At 50.6% G+C, this 15,880-nt stretch overlaps 1 protein-coding gene across 1 annotated transcript in view; it reads left to right on the top strand.

Annotated features, from left to right (window-relative positions):
• FLNB (filamin B) overlaps window positions 1-13,469 on the top strand; it is a 139,144-nt gene extending 125,675 nt beyond the window's left edge. Inside the window, 5 exon segments of the mRNA XM_032647686.1 lie at window positions 1,898-2,030; window positions 4,842-5,018; window positions 9,333-9,551; window positions 10,702-10,905; window positions 11,838-13,469. Of these exon segments, the coding sequence (XP_032503577.1) occupies window positions 1,898-2,030; window positions 4,842-5,018; window positions 9,333-9,551; window positions 10,702-10,905; window positions 11,838-12,025 (921 nt within the window). The 3' untranslated portion in view covers window positions 12,026-13,469.
• Window positions 13,470-15,880: the final 2,411 nt, after the last annotated feature.

Here is a 15,880-nt window from a genome sequence, read left to right as displayed (position 1 = left end):
GGCAACATCTGGTGCTGGTTAGGAAAGAGAGGCGTGTATTGTTTTGTCTTGCTTTTGAGACTTTTTAGAAAATTGGAGTCGGCTGGCATTCTGTAGGGGAGGGTGTGGCCTGGGGGTGGTCTGGCGATCAGAGACTCCTTAATTTTGTGTTCAGTCCTCCGTCATCTGTAACCTCTAGGGCAGCTCAGTCTAGTAGAATGTTCTGCAGCAGTGGGAATGTCCCACATCTCCGATGAGCAGTATGGTAGCCATGAGCCACATGTGGCTCTTGAGCCCTTGAAATGTGGCTAGTGTAACTGAGGGAGTGAGTTTTTTTGTTTGTTTGTTTGTTTTAATTTATGGCTGTGTTGTGTCTTCGTTGCTGCGCTAGTTGCCGCGAGTGGGGGGGGCTACTCTTCGTTGCGGTGCGTGGGCTTCTCATTGCAGTGGCTTCTCTTGTTGCAGAGCACGGGCTCTAGGCGCCTGGGCTTCAGTTAATTTTGGCACATGGGCTTCAGTAGTTGTGGTTCACGGGCTTAGTTGCTCCGCAGCATGTGGGATCTTCCCGGACCAGGGCTCGAACTCATGTCCTCTGCATTGGCAGGTGGATTCTTAACCACTGGACCACCAGGGAAGTCCAGAACTGAGTTTTTAATTTTAATTGAGTTAAATTTAACTGTATATAACCACATGTGGCTAGTGACTACTGAACGAGGCAGCACTGCTTATAGCGCCTTGAAGCTAAGATGTGATCCTTGGACCAGCAGCCTCAGCATCCCCTGGGAACTTCTTAGAAACATGGAGTCCCAGGGTCCGTTTCAGACCCACTGAATCAGAATCTGCATTTCAACAAGACCCTCGGTTGCACATTAAGTGTGAGCCCTGCTGCTTTAGAGTTATCATCTGAGTAGCTGTCCAACCATGTTTACATCAAAACTGCTGGCTTGTAAAATTTTGCTATTCAGGATTGGCCAATCTTAAGATATCTTAAGCATCTGAACTTCCAATCCCCTTCTCCCAGCAGAGGATGTAGTTTCCAAGACAAAGCATGGAGAGTGAAACTGATCTACTCAAGAGCAAAAGCTACACTTCTCCCATGGCTTTTTTGGGGGGACTAACAACTTCTAAATGCATGTTAATAGGAGCTGACATTTTTAAACTTTCCTATGTATGGACCAGGCCCTGTGCTGAGTGCCTTGAATGCATAACTTCGTTGAATCCTCACAGCAGCTCTCTGAGGTAGATTTGGTTATTATACCTGTTTTTACAGAGGAGGAAACTGAGACTCAAACAGGTTCAACAGTTTAGTTATGTAGCTAGGAAATGGCAGTAAATCCAGGTTCTGCTGGTTTTTAGCCACTGTGCAGTACTGCATGAAAGAAAAATCATGTGTGGCCCTTTACAAGTTTATTAAAAGTTCTCTGCATCTCCACCCTTGAGATACAAAGCCTTTGTTCATGTTAGTGAGTGCAGGGTTTTATCAGCTGCCAGCCTCCTCCTAAAAAGGCGGTGGGGGGAGGAAGTCTTTTTTTTCTTTCTTTCTTTCTTCTTTTTTGAGGGAGGGGGCAGATCTGGAAGATTCTGGGTTTTCTGGCCTGTACAACTCTTGTCTGGGATGCTGAAACTGTAATCCTGCTGGCCAGGATGTCTTAAGTCCCCAAACCTAGGAACCATCTCTGAATCAAGATGGTTTACATACAAGACCATGCAGATGTGTGTCTCTGCTTTCTTATATTTAATGCTAGAAACGTGGAATTACTCAACCTGCTCTTTTGTTGCCAGGTGTTATGTAGGAAAACATATTCCAGGCCTGTTTGCATGAGAACTGTCCCCCTGCTGGAATCCTGGGTTGGGTCGGTGTATGCTGATGAGCAAGAACGCCGAGGGCTGTAACGCATCTCATGTATTAAATTCTCAGGAATCAGGATTAAAAGTTAACCAGCCAGCCTCCTTTGCTATAAGGTTGAATGGGGCAAAAGGCAAGATCGATGCAAAGGTGCACAGCCCTTCTGGAGCCGTGGAGGAATGCCACGTGTCTGAGCTGGAGCCAGGTAAGCACCAGCGCCCGCACCAGGAATGTTTCTGCAAACACCTATCCTGACGGAGGGGTCATCAGCCTCTGCGAGGCATTGGGATTTCCTTTGCTGTTGTCAGACACTGTTTATAAATTAGGGTATAAACATTTGCCAGGGGCAGGCTTTTTTTTTTTTTTTTTAAACAAATACTTCTTTATTTTCAGTTGTTTTTCAGATTTCTTTCACATGACATTCATTGTGATGTTCTCTCATATTTTAATAAAATACCACAGATCTTTATTGTTTACCTTATGAAATGAATAAGTACACTCTGATCTCTCTTTACTCTGAGAAAAAGGTTGATTGCTGTAAATTAAGAAAAGAGAATCTGGGGAATTCCCTGGTGGTCCAGGGACTCTGCACTTTCACTGCTGAGTGCCCGGGTTCAATCCCTGGTTGGGGAACTAACATCCCGCTAGCTGTGTGGCTAAAAAAAAGGAAAGAAAGAATCTGGGTCCCCAGTAGGACTTAGTAGCATGAGATTCTCTTGCTCGCTACCTTGGTGTATGGAATTCTGTGATGTCAATCAACTTGAACGAGACCATTTTTCTAGTGAACATTTATTAAGTATCAGAGACTTGACAGGAAGGTAAGGCTGAGGAAGTCATGATTCCTGCCTTCAGGGAGGAGCACAGAGTCTAGTGAGGACCTAAAGAGTGTGAGCCAGAAAGGTGCAGTGCACACAGGTGAGGACCCCAGCTGATCACCAACAGCACAGCAGAATTGAGAACCAAATGGTAAAGATGGTCAGAGCAGGAGAGGAAAAGGGTTTCTGCTTTGACAAGGTCAGAAGGACTTCTCAGAGGAGGTAACATTGAATATGGGCCCTGATACACGAGGAAGAGCCCTGTGACCACTGCCCTTATTGGGCGTTTACTGTGTACCCTGCTCTGCGTGCAGCGAGGGTAGACACCTGGGGCCTGGGTTGGCATTTAGACATCTTCCTCGCACTGGGCGGAGAAAGAAAGGGCAGTGGGGAGCCTCAGAAGGAACAAATGTGTGGGCTTTAAACCCATATCTGGTCAGATAATGGTTTAAGTCTGACCACATTATGGTGAATGTGTTGGTACATCTGAAAGGCAAGGTGGTAAGCCGACGCTCGCAGAGTGGTCCGTTTGAGAAAACAGTATTAATCAGCAGTGTTAGAAATGCAGAGGAAGGACTTGAGGTCAGAGAACTATAACATTTGGTGACCAATTGGCCATAGGGAATGAAAGTGAATTCAGAAAGGTTACATGTAGCTTGGTGATGGGGTAGAAAAATGATGATGCAGTTAACAAAGCTCAGGACAGCAGCCATGGGTGAGCAAGGGCGGGTCACTGCCTTACAGAGTTTAATACTTTATTTTTTGAGAGGTTTTTCAGTGTCCCTGAGATATCCAAGTGGGAACATTTAATAGATCTCTACTGCATTGGAATTTAGCCACCAAGTGAGATATGGTGTCCTCAGCCCCAGGCAGTATTTGAAGCCCCAGCAGTGTCTGAGACCACCAGCCTGACACAGTTAGGATGCCGTTGGTGACAAATTACAGAACACCCATCTCAAGCCAATTCACATAATAAAGGGGGTCCATGACACACATGGTCCATTACTAGGGGGTCTGTTAATTCACGTAAGTGGAAAGTTCAAGATCTAAGATGGGTTTCAGCACCAATTGAATTCAGCCATCCAGCTGTATTCTCCAAGGCCCCGAACATCTCTGCTCTTTCTTCTGATTTGTGGACCTCATTCTGAAAGTGGCCTGCCTCTTGGTGGTAAGGTGGCTGCAGCAGCACACAGCACCAATCAAGAGAGACATTCTCTCCTCAAGATTCTTTCTCCAGAAGTCTTAGATGCTCCTTTTGCAGAAGCCTCCAGCAAACCTCCCCTCCTATCTCACTGAACATACATGCCTGTTCCTGAGTCCCTTCCTGTGTGGCTAAATGCCATGTGCTAATTGACTTAGGCTTGGGGAAAGAGGGATTTCTCCCCCTGCTATCCCACATTAATTTGACCCAATCAAGGACCATATGTGGACATGGGGGTGGGATCACTTTTCCCTGTAGCACATTGGCTTTCAGAGAGGCGGGGTGGGTACCAGCTGGGGACTGATGGGGGACGTGCAGTGTTGAAGGATATGGGTGGCAGCTCCATATGGAGAGAGTCCAGAGGAGAAGACAAGAGGATTTGGGTGGAGCTTTGAGCAACAAAAGTTCTGAAGGGGATGGAGGGTACAAGGAGCCAGGGAGAGGCTGAGAGACTGACTGGAGGAGAACAGACTCTGCATCCCAGCTGGGAGCACTTCAAGGAGGAAGGGGTGGTCAAGTGGTGCATGGTGGAAGGATATTCTAGGTGCCCATTTCAGTTTATAGATCATCTTACCACGTGCTGTGAGCCAAACACACAGTAAGAAACCTGGCCATTGCCCTGTGGGGCAGTTGCTAGCTTGGAGCTTAATTAAGGAGCATTAGTCTCAGTTGGAACCATTTTTTCCCCCGGCCAAGCAGAGAAACTGCGCCAGAAGTGAGCTTTTCATAAAGGAAGTGTTTTTCTGAGGCCAAAGCCACAGAGGATTAAACACAGAATTTGAGATGTGGATGCATTTCCCAAAGAGCTGTCTAGGTACAGACAAATAGGCCCATCTGGTTTTGATCACCAACATATTGGGTGCCAGGCTTGCAGTAGGGCCATTTCTTATTAGTGATGTAAAATCGGCCCTCTCGGGTTGGGCTCCTGTCCTTTGTCCCCACCCACCTTGGTCGGGTCCACGGGCCCACTTTTACCCTGTGCCTTTGTTCACTCTCCCAGATAAGTATGCTGTTCGCTTCATCCCCCACGAGAATGGTGTCCACACGATCGACGTCAAGTTCAACGGGAGCCACGTGGTTGGAAGTCCCTTCAAAGTACGAGTCGGGGAACCCGGACAAGCGGGGAACCCTGCCTTGGTGTCCGCCTACGGCTCAGGGCTCGAGGGGGGCACCACAGGTAACACACTGCCTCTGCCTCTTGTCTTTAACGGAGTTGTCCCCGGGGAAGAGCAGGTGGAACTCTTCAAGCCCCCGGGAAGCCTGCCACCCTCTCTCCCCAGGGAAACTTCAGTAATGCACCCTTGGGAGGCTCTCGCTTGACCTGCGGTAAATCCAGAGTGAGGGCTTGATGGCTGCGTTCTCACAGCTCATTACTGTTCGTTGTGCTGCAGCTGTCTTCCTTTGCCAGATTCTTTTAGGACCGGGACACTGATAGGGAATACAACACAGCATCTTTTGTTTTGAGGGTTCCTTTGCCTGCACAGAGTTCATGATGCATGTAACGGGCCTCTGGGGAGGTCCCCTACCCACCAGCTCCTTTAGTGGACCCTGGCCTCCTAGAAACACATTCAGTCGGCAGTAAGACCTGTCACAGCCTGGCTCCTTTTTATTCTAATCCTAACGGGGGAGGAGAAAAGATGAAAACAGTCAAATTCTTTTTTAGTCTTTGCCACAGATGGAACACGTTTGATTGTGAAAAATACTGGCAGTGAGGTAGTATGTAAAGTTCCATCTTGCTTCTCCTCCCTCCCTCCCTCTGGGTCCAGGAGGAAACACGGCTTAACAGATCAGGGGAGGACCTTCCAATTGTCTCTTTGTTGGTCTTCATTCTTGGCCACTTGGTTGCTTAGCTAGTCGGTTTGTTAAAAAGGTAGACATGGAGTTTTATTTTATAGAAATAGTCTTAGTGCTATTTGTATTTCAGTACAACTTGCTTTTGTCACTTGACATCTTAGGGAACTTTCCATGTCAAAACCTACAGATCTACCTGCCTTGTAATGGCTTAGTTAGTGTCCATACCGTGAATGTAGAGGTGGGCATCAGGGGTGTCTAGTGTGTCACTGTTACGGAAAGTGCCAGGGTGGGGAGCTTGTCCACTTACGTTTCTTTGCAGGCGTGGACTCACTGGGACGCAGTTTGCGTCTGAGTGTTACTTTGGGGCCTCTTAGGAAGGATTCTTGAGTTCCTTGTGTGTGCACATTTTGCTGTTAGTCTCCCCCCTACCCCACATGGTGAGTGGGACAGAGCAGACCCACAGGCAAGGGGATGAGTGGCCATGGTTTCCCGGCATCCAGCCCTGTGGAGCGAGTGTCGTAAGGGGACGAGGGGCCCTGCCCGGGTGCAGGAGTGACTGACCGGCTGGTGTGCCACCCTGCAACTCTGGCCAAAGCAGTGGCCTCAGCAAAACCTCCCACAGGGTCTGCATGAGTCCTTCTCATGTCCCCAGGCCCATCCTGTCTGGCTCCACACTGAACTCTGGGCCAGCAGCTTGCCCTTTGTAAAAGGCACTGTATTGTTTCACCCTAGGCAATGTCCATTATACAGATGAGCAAAGTGAGAACTCAGAAAGGTTGAGTCACTCCCCAAGCTTACTTAGCTTGGAGCGGGCAGAGCCAGAACCAGTCCAGGTTCGCAACCTCAAGGCCTGCTCACTTAACCCCTGAGTTTTGCTGCCTCCCTAAATGGCTGGCTCGCCCCGAGGCAGTGGCTACATCCCTGGCCTGCTTTGTGGGGTGTCCTACACAAGGACACCTATCTTCCCAGCTGCCCTGGAAGGTCCCCAGGCAGTAGTGCAGGCGTTTGGCTCCTGACAAGCCATCCACCCTTGAAGCCCAGGTGGGGTCCTCCTGGCACTTGGAGCCCCAGCAGGCCCTGGTCCAGGCCCCGCAGCAGCCACTGAGGTCTCCTTTGCTGCCAGCAGCCACCCATCCCCCTGCTGGGCCATACCTGCTGTGCCCAGGGCCTCTCATGCTTCCTCTTGGCTGTTCACAAGCCTTCTCAGGAGCTCAGGTTTCAGGCTGTGCTTTGCCAGCACTGGATGCTACTGAGGGAAGGAGCTGGTCTTGCAGGGAGACTTCCAGCCAGGAGGGAGAGGTACAGAACAAGCCTGTTTCAAATCCTGTGTAAATATTGCTCTTGTCAAGGGGAAGGCGTCTTGTTTTTCTAGCCCTCCCGCTCCCAGGCCTTTTCCCAAATATCCATCCCAGGATTACACAGCTGCAGTGTGTGTGGAATGAAAAGGTGTCTCTGCCCGGCTGCTGGAGGGCCTGCATCCTGACCTTCGGAACAAAGCAAGCTTCCCTGTGTTTTTATGGGTGGGCTGGCGGTATCTCTTGGCTCACGCTTTAAATGGTCAGTTCTGCAGGTTTTAGAGCAGGGGAATGTGGAGAATTTGGGGTGGGACTGTCTGCTGCAGAGGGACTGAGAAGGTCAGGAGTTAGACCAGGGAGTTCCAGACTCTCTGGCTGGAAGAGCCATTTTCCTGATGAAATGCCCCAGAAACCCCAGTGTGCACGAGATGTAAGGGGAGAGCCTCCTTCCCTCCCGTTACCCCTCACCCACCTTGAAGATGGAGTAGGGCTGCATTAAACATGCATTAAACTCACAGGAACTCATCTGTATATACACGGGGGTACAGGGGAACACCGCCATGCCCAGAGATGTCTGGGGTACTGATTCTGGCTGGAGGTGGTGATGAGAGGGACTCCTGCATGCGGATTTTCTTTCTCCCATCTGCTCTCAGGCGAGTGCATTAGCTCCAGGTTAGACAGACCTTATGTTTAAACCCCAGTTCAGCCATTCCCCAGCTGTGTGTCTTAGGGTGAGTTATTTGACCTCACTGAGCCTCCACTTGGTTCCTGTAAAATGGGAATAATAAAGGAGCCCACCTGATAGGTTGCTCTTGCCCTGTAATTCCTTATTTCTCTTTTCCCACCTCATCTTCCTCTCTGGACCCTCACAATCAGGATGAACTGATGTTTCTTAGGAATGGAGCAATCCTGTCCTTTCTACTGCAGCCAGGTCTTTTCATCTTCACTTTAAAAGTATCTTTCCTTGCTGTCACTTGCAGCTGCTTCCTGGAAACGCTGTCCCTTGTTTGAATGCCCCCTCCCTTTCCCCCAACGCCCTTGCTTCAGCAGGGCAGCGGCTGAGTGAAGGGCTCCTGGGCTGCACAGTATAGAGACAAGTTTGAGACAGTTGTGGAGGCAGGGTGAGGGGGTGGTGCTGGGACAGGAGCCTCGGGAGCTTTTCCAGAAACATCTGGGTTGTATTCCGGGTTGCATGATAGCAGCTCCTTTGTCTTATTGATAACCAGAACAGTAATTCTTTCTCCGGCAGCCTCCGAGCTATAATTAAACCAAAATAGTTCCCAGCTGGGGTGCGTCCAGGGCTCTAGAAGAAGCCCAGCCCCGCAGCATGCTATGCTGGGGATGCCCCGTAGAGGGCACTGTAGCAGGTGTGCGGCTGGTGACTGACCGCCTCTTCCCCTTCTGAACTAGAGAGGGGCCTGAGGGAGTGCGGCCTTTTTCAGGGCCTTGGGCTCAGGCAGGAACGCCACAGTGGTCATTGGTTGGCACTGTCTTTTGGCCCAGCTTTCCTTCTGTCACGAGGGAGGATGTCTGTGCAGGAGGCCCTCATGGACCAGGCAGGCAAGAAGTAGGATGTCCTGGAGCTGCAGTTAGGGCATCTGAGGCAGCCCTGCTGCCCATCCAGAGGCCAGGAGACGGGCCTGGGGTCTGAACCCCCTCAGACTTGCTTCAGTACCAGCTCTGCCCCTTTCTCATGTAGTTCTGATTGGCATGTGGTTGAACCTCCTTGAGCCTCATTGTCGTTTGTTAAAGACGAATCACTGGGCGTGTAAAATGATGGGCACAGGATCTGGAGCCGGAGTGGTGCCAGTGGTATTAGCAGGAGCTGCTGTTCTGGTCCTGTTCTTGTTTCTGGTGTTCAAGGCAAAGTGGCAGGGCTGGCAGATCCCAGCGGCTACCCCGGTCTTCAGCGTGGTGTCTGGGGCTAGGAGCCTGAGGAGGAAGGAGGCAGCGCTGGGCTGCCTGGGCTTCTCCAAGTCCAACCAGAGGAGAAAGGAAAGGTCAGAGGGGCCCACGCTTCCCCCACCCTTGTGGGCAGAGCTGGCCCTTGGGGGCAGAAGCAGCATTTCAGGCTCTCATTGATGACTGAGGCTTCTCGCCCTCAGCCACGGCTCGTGCCCAGAGGAGAAAACGAGGCGGTGCGTGCTTGTGGACAGAATGTTGGCCACACTCCTGCCTGGGCCTTGGAAAGGGGTTACCATCCCCCAGGACCTGAGGTTCTCTGCACCAGCAGCTCAGAGCTAGTACTGGTGGGTTCCCGTGCCACCAAGGTGACCCCTCTGAGAGGGAACCTCCGTGTGCCCCGCCACTGCTTTAGGGCCCCCAGAACGCTCCCCAAAGCACACCCTCCCCATCCCTCCAAACCTTCCACGTGATCTTTATTCCTGCTTCCTTTCTCCCAGGTATCCAGTCTGAATTTTTCATCAACACCACCCGAGCAGGGCCAGGGACATTGTCCGTCACCATTGAAGGCCCGTCCAAGGTTAAAATGGATTGCCAGGAAACCCCCGAAGGGTACAAAGTCATGTACACCCCCATGGCTCCTGGAAGCTACCTAATTGGCGTCAAATATGGCGGGCCCAACCACATCGTGGGCAGCCCGTTCAAGGCCAAGGTGACAGGTAACAACCACAGACACCTTTAAAAGTTATTCTTCCCCCTGTGGAGGTGATCTTGTCAGATTATCAGCAGAGCTATTCGATAGTAGAAACTGGATGATTTTAGAGATGTTGAATCTGCTTTGAATCTTGAATGTAAAGAAATGGTAGGACATGTCAGAGTGACTGCATGTTCGAAAACTTGCAAAATAAGCAGGCAGAGTAGGGGTGTAGAAGTTGAGAAAGCACATTAGGTGGTTTTCTGTCTCAAACTGAAAAGAAGGAATGTTTACATATTTGAGATCTTACGTATTTGTTTAGGTCAGGGCCTGAAAATTCCCCTCATTTCTAACCTTCACTTTTAAAATAATCAAAAGTTTTTATTAAATTTATAAAAATGTGCCTCCTTCAGAGCACTGGAAAAAATACCAAACAGTAAAAACCACTTCACCGCCCACCACCCAAGGTAACCACCATAAATATTGCGGTGAATTCCTTCCACGTGTCTCTTTCTGCTTGGTTCACTGTCATATAAATAGCATAGGTTCATTGCAGAAAATTTAATTAAAATTAAGTAAATTAAAAATTCAGATAGAAAAATCATCTTCTAATATGCCGAGAGGGGAACTCCTTGGCAGTCCAGTGGTTAGGACTCAGCGCTTTCACAGCCGAGGGCGCAATTTCAGTCCCTGGTCAAGGACCTAGGATCCCACAAGCTCCGCTACACCACCCCAAAAAAAAAAAAATATGCAGAATCATTTTTGGTATTTTGTCAATGTCCTCCCACATGTTTACACTGCTTATATATAGAGTATTTTATATACATGGAAAGTTGTCCATTCCATAGGGTGGCACGTGGCTATATTCCTGGAGGCACGTGCTTATGACCTGGAAGGACTTCCAGGTCAAGTCAGCCAAGGCCAGACTCTCCCGTATACCCAGAAAGCCAGATCTTAGTTGTGTGGGGCAGGACCCCAGAACCCCATAGATGACATTATGGGGGGTGAGATGCAAAAGTTGTGGCATTTAGATCCAGGTGTTGGGGGGCGTGAGGTAGGGGTGTGGTGGCTTTTGGATCCAGGTGCTGGGGAGCCGGGGCTCTCCTGGGGCTTCTGCATGGGGTACTTGCCTTGTCTGGTCAGTCATGCCTGCTTCTCTCCCTTCCATGTCCTAGGCCAGCGCCTGGTCAGCCCCGGCTCAGCCAACGAGACCTCATCCATCCTGGTGGAGTCAGTGACCAGATCCTCCACGGAGACCTGCTATAGCGCCATCCCCAAGGCATCCTCGGATGCCAGCAAGGTGACCTCCAAGGGGGCGGGGCTCTCGAAGGCATTTGTGGGCCAGAAGAGCTCCTTCCTGGTGGACTGCAGCAAAGCCGGTAGGCAGCCTGGCCCTGCTCAGGGAATGGAGGGCATGGGGCGACACCCTCTGTTCTGTGTACTTTGGTCTTTCCTGCTCTGGTCTGCAGTGCCCACCCACCCATGTAACCCAGACATTTGCAAATAACCGTGTTCATTGCCCTGTCCTGCACTTAATATTTTTAAATGATTTGCCTCTTGATTTTTTCCAAATGACCTCAAGGTACATAGGGAAGGTCGTGTTATCCTCATTGCATTCAGTAACCTGGCCTCTCCTCTGTCACTAATTGCTGTAATTGCAATTTGAACTTGGGTATTTATTTGGGTGTCAATGATAGTTGCCTGGGTTCTGGCATCTAGCACATCTGGGCTGGAAACCTGGCTTCACCACTTACTTATTTCTCCCTTCCTCTCTCCCTCCCTCCCTTTCTTCCTTACTTCCTTAATTTCCAAAGCTTATTAGCCGAGTGACCATGGGAAACTTACTAAATCTCTTTCTAAAAGTCAGTTTCCTCTGCTCTAAAATGGGAATAGTCATAGGACCTTCCTGAAGGTTCTCGTGAGAATAAATGAGATCAGAGTAGCCAACACTTACATAGCCTTTACTGTGTGCTAAGGGCTTCACATACAATAACTCCTCTAAACCTCACAAGAAGCCCATGAGGTAGGTGCTAGTGTCATCCCCTGTTTACAGATGGGGAAGCTAAGGCAGAGAGAGGGGAAGTTCCATGTCCAAGGTCACCCACCCAGGAAGTGGCAGGGCAGAGATTTGAACCCATAAGAGTCCTGCTCGTAATTGCTGCACTCTCCCACCTCTCAAAGGTCCCCAGCATCATCAGAGAAGCTTAACAGGCAGTAACTGGTATCTTTCCTTTGGCTCCCATAGCCCCCCCTCTTCCTCTGCCTTCTGGGATGCATCTTCATGGAGTAACCACCTTCCTCTGCCTCCCAGGTTCCAACATGCTGCTGATCGGGGTCCACGGGCCCACCACCCCCTGTGAAGAGGTCTCCATGAAGCATGTGGGCAACCAACAATACAGTGTGACCTACATCGTCAAGGAGAAGGGGGATTACGTTCTGGCCGTGAAGTGGGGAGAGGAGCACATCCCTGGCAGCCCCTTCCATGTCACGGTGCCTTAAAACAGTTCTCATCAAGTCCTGGGAGGCGTTCTGGTGGTTGCTTTTGTTGCTTGTTTGTAACTCGTTTTATACAAAGTCCTCCAGCCCGTTTGTGGGTCTGAAACCCCATCCCGAAAACATTGCCATGTTTTTTTTAAGTACCTTCAGAAAGAAGTCCTAAACTTGACTCTTCAGGGTCATGTTGGGGACTCAGGAAATGCAAATTTGTTCAATAGGCCCGGCAAACTGGACCTCTTTTGGCACAGATCACCCCCTGCAGACAGAACAAGAACAGACAAGGCTGATATTTTTAAGACATGAAGTTGGCTAGTCAGTTTGCAAAACAAGACTGGGAGGAAGGGCAGGGAAAATGGGGACGCCTAGTTTATGTTGTCGTTTAGAAAAGAAGATGACCCTATCACGTAAGAAAAGGCCATTGGGTGACACCAGTTTTAACACTACTGCCACCCCGCCCCCATCTCTCAAAGGGCAGAGTGTCCGAGGTGACAGACTGGCCGAAATGGCTTCTTGGTGCCTCTCTCCTCATCCTGCTACTTATTTCCCTGCAGAGTCATTGCATGTGACCATCTTGGCAGCCATGTCTTTGCTTTTGTTTTCAAAGTCCGTTTCAGTCGCTGGGTCTGAGGAAATTCTGCAGTGGCAAGCAGCCCCCCCACTTGCCAAAGATCCCCCTTTCCCCCTTTATTTAACCAACACTAGCCCTGTTCTTAACATACGCTCCAGCCATTTGTCTGTTTGATGAGTCTCACCAGCATGTCCAGAGACACCGCAGGTGGGTCCAGGTGTTAGCAGAGGCCTGTCACGTGACATAACACTCCACACTCACCCCCAGGCAGCCCCAGCGTGAACTTTTTCTGGAAGATAATTATAGAAGGAAACTCCTGCCAACCTTTGGCCTGAAAGTCAGGGAATAACAGGGGAGGGAAGGACAGCAGCTCATTGGTGGCCCTTTACCATTTGCAGAAATAATGAAAGCATATTTGGCCCTGACCACATGTCACCCGAGGCTCTTTGGAAATCAATAGCAAGCAGGTGCAAAATTCTGAAAATGGGGGGTATCAGGCATTTTGCATGCCTTCTTGCAGACCTGCTTTGGAATAAAGTGAAAGCACTCGGGGACTGCCTGACTGCAGGGCCCAGATGTGTAGTGTGGTCTGGGCCGGCAGCCCTTTCAGATTTGCTGTTTCGTCCTGAGGAGGTGGCCACTGTCACCTCGAGTGTGTCCATGGATGGGACAGGGTGAGGTGGGTGACCCTCCCCGAGGTGTAGCAGCTGAGGGTGAGTGTTGGCAAAGCCCACCTGTTAGGAACTGGAGTGGCCCGAAGCCTGATGTGAAAGGACCACAGGCTTCGTAAACCGGGATGTGGAAGCAAAACTGGAACCAAATGCCAACTGTAAATTGTATCTTATAACTTATTAAATACAGCGTTTGCTCCATAAGCTCCCCAGGTGTTCTTGGATGGTGTCCTTTGGTAAATGGTTTGCGTCTCTGACCGGCTCTCCCAAACCCTGGCCGAAAGAACACAGGCTAAGCAACTTGTCTTAACGGGGAGCCTCGCCTCTTTTTTGCGGGGGGACGTTCTGTTTCTCCGCAGGCCTCAGTGTGAATTTATCAGGGTGAGGGGTCCTGGCACCAACACAGCCTCCCGGAGAGGTTTGCTAGGGTTTGCCCTGGTTAAGAGTTCCAGATATGAAACCCACTGAGGGGAAGGCTATGGTTTTAAAAAAAAAAAAAAGGTAAGAGAAAGAGTCTTTTTCCTGATGACCTGGGAAACCCTTGAAATAGGGAAGCAGTATCACCTGTCATCCCATCGCCCTTGGACAGCAGGGTTTGGAATTGGTGGTGCCGCCTTCCCTCCATCCTCTCTGCCTCTTCCTCCTTTCTGTTCGGGAAGCTTCTCCTTGCTGTGTGCTTAGGACACACTTAGCCCTTGCCTCCTCTTGCCCTACAGCAGTGCTGTGACATGATTTTATGGTGACGACACTAACTCAGGTGCTGTGTTGACATGTTTGCAGTCCCAAAGCTCACTTGGGGCAGACCCTGGGCCCCCTGCCGTTTTGTCCCCAGAGTGGAAGCTCTGTCTCCTTGCTTATCCCACCGTGGGAGCAGGCGTACAAAAGGAAGGGGACCCAGGAGCCGCCCCCCCAGGCAAGGCTCTGACAGTTGCTATGATGATGGGAAGTCTGTTCTGGACCCCCAGCCTTGTTTTGGGGCTGAGCAGTGGACGGAAGGGCAGGGAAGGAAGACGCTAGATCTTTCTGTGTGTTTCTTCCTGACACCTGGCTGTTGATCAAGGATGGCAATTTGTGTCCCTCTGAGAGGTGGGAGGAGGGTTGGAGAAAAGGCGGTTCCTCCTGCCCGTCCTTCTGAAGGGAGCACCCTTATCTGTGGGCCTGCACCGTGAATGTCTGGTCCTGGACCGCAGGAGGCCCGTGGGCTTTGGGGAATGCAGGCTCTGCCCAGTGGGTCTGGAGAGGCAACAGTCGGCTGAGTTTGCCCAAAAAAGAAAACAGGGGCCCAGCTTGAAGCCAGGTGGTTTCTGGGGAGACCGCATTTGTAAGTTAACAGCTGGACTTTGGCATCAGGTAGTCTAGGGCTTAAGTCCTGGCTCGGGTGCTCCCTGGCTGTGTGGCCTTGAGGAGTTTGCTTCACCTCTCAGATTGTGCCCCCCTTGGGGTGGTCGTGAGGGTCAGATGAAATCCCACTGGGAGCTGTGAGAGTGTTGGCCGCTGCTCTCTATGATCAAACCCTGCCAGGTGATGTGCCTCCTCCACGGGCCGCTTGTTAGCACCTGGGGCTGCACCTGGTTTTCCCCCGACGGGTACGTCAAAGACGTCTCAGAGTGAAATTTGTGCATCTCTCTACTGGTCAGTGGCTAGAACCACAGGGCAACCGTTATCTGCACTTCCTGCTGTGGGAACCGGCTGTTGTTTGTGCAGACACATTGAAAACTGAAACTTGACCCTGGACCAGCGGTGCCAGGCCCTTTCTGACTTTCACTGGCTGACTTTGCCCCTTTCCTACCAAGGGTTGGCTGGACGATCGCTCTTTTGGTGGCTGGTGGAGATTAGGCAGACAGCAGCTGCCACCTGCCCTGCAGAGATCCCCAAGCCAGAGGAGGCCTGGCCCCTTCCAAGCCCAGACGCCCTCCTCTTCCTCATCCAGTTTCCCTCTGCAACCCCGTGAAGCACTCATCAGCAGTGCTGCCAAGAAGGAAACATTTTATTAACGTTTCCCTTTGTTTCCAGTGCGTTTGTAAACACGTGGGCCCTTGACCATGTGTCTAGTCTTAAGACTTCAAAGGGGCCTTGAAAGCCACATTTTGATGAGTCTGGTGCAAAATGAGTTGGGCACATAGGGATTTAATTTGCCTTGAAAATTGCACAGCCTTAAAAGTTAGCAGAGTATCAGCTTCCCTGGTGGCGCAGTGGTTGAGAGTCCGCCTGCCAATGCAGGGGGCACGGGTTCGAGCCCTGGTCTGGGAAGATCCCACATGCCGCGGAGCAACTAGGCCCGTGAGCCACAACTACTGAGCCTGCGCGTCTGGAGCCTGTGCTCCGCAACAAAAGAGGCCACGACAGTGATAGGCCCGTGTACCGCGATGAAGAGTGGCCCCCGCTTGCCGCAACTAGAGAAAGCCCTCGCACAGAAACGAAGACGCAACACAGCCCAAAATTAATTAATTAATTAATTAATTTAAAAAAGTTAGCAGAGTAAAGGTTAGTGGCAAAATGGGTGCTCAATCCTTGTCAACCCCCCAAGTTTGTTTTTTCTTAGATTATTTTTGGCTGCATTGGATCTTCGTTGCTCCGCGCGGGCTTCCTCTAGTTGCGGCGAGTGGGGGCTACTACTCT

Source organism: Phocoena sinus, chromosome 11 (genome assembly GCF_008692025.1).
Source record: "Phocoena sinus isolate mPhoSin1 chromosome 11, mPhoSin1.pri, whole genome shotgun sequence".
NCBI classification, from domain to species: Eukaryota; Metazoa; Chordata; class Mammalia; order Artiodactyla; family Phocoenidae; genus Phocoena; species Phocoena sinus.
This window is presented reverse-complemented; position numbering and strand designations above follow the sequence as displayed.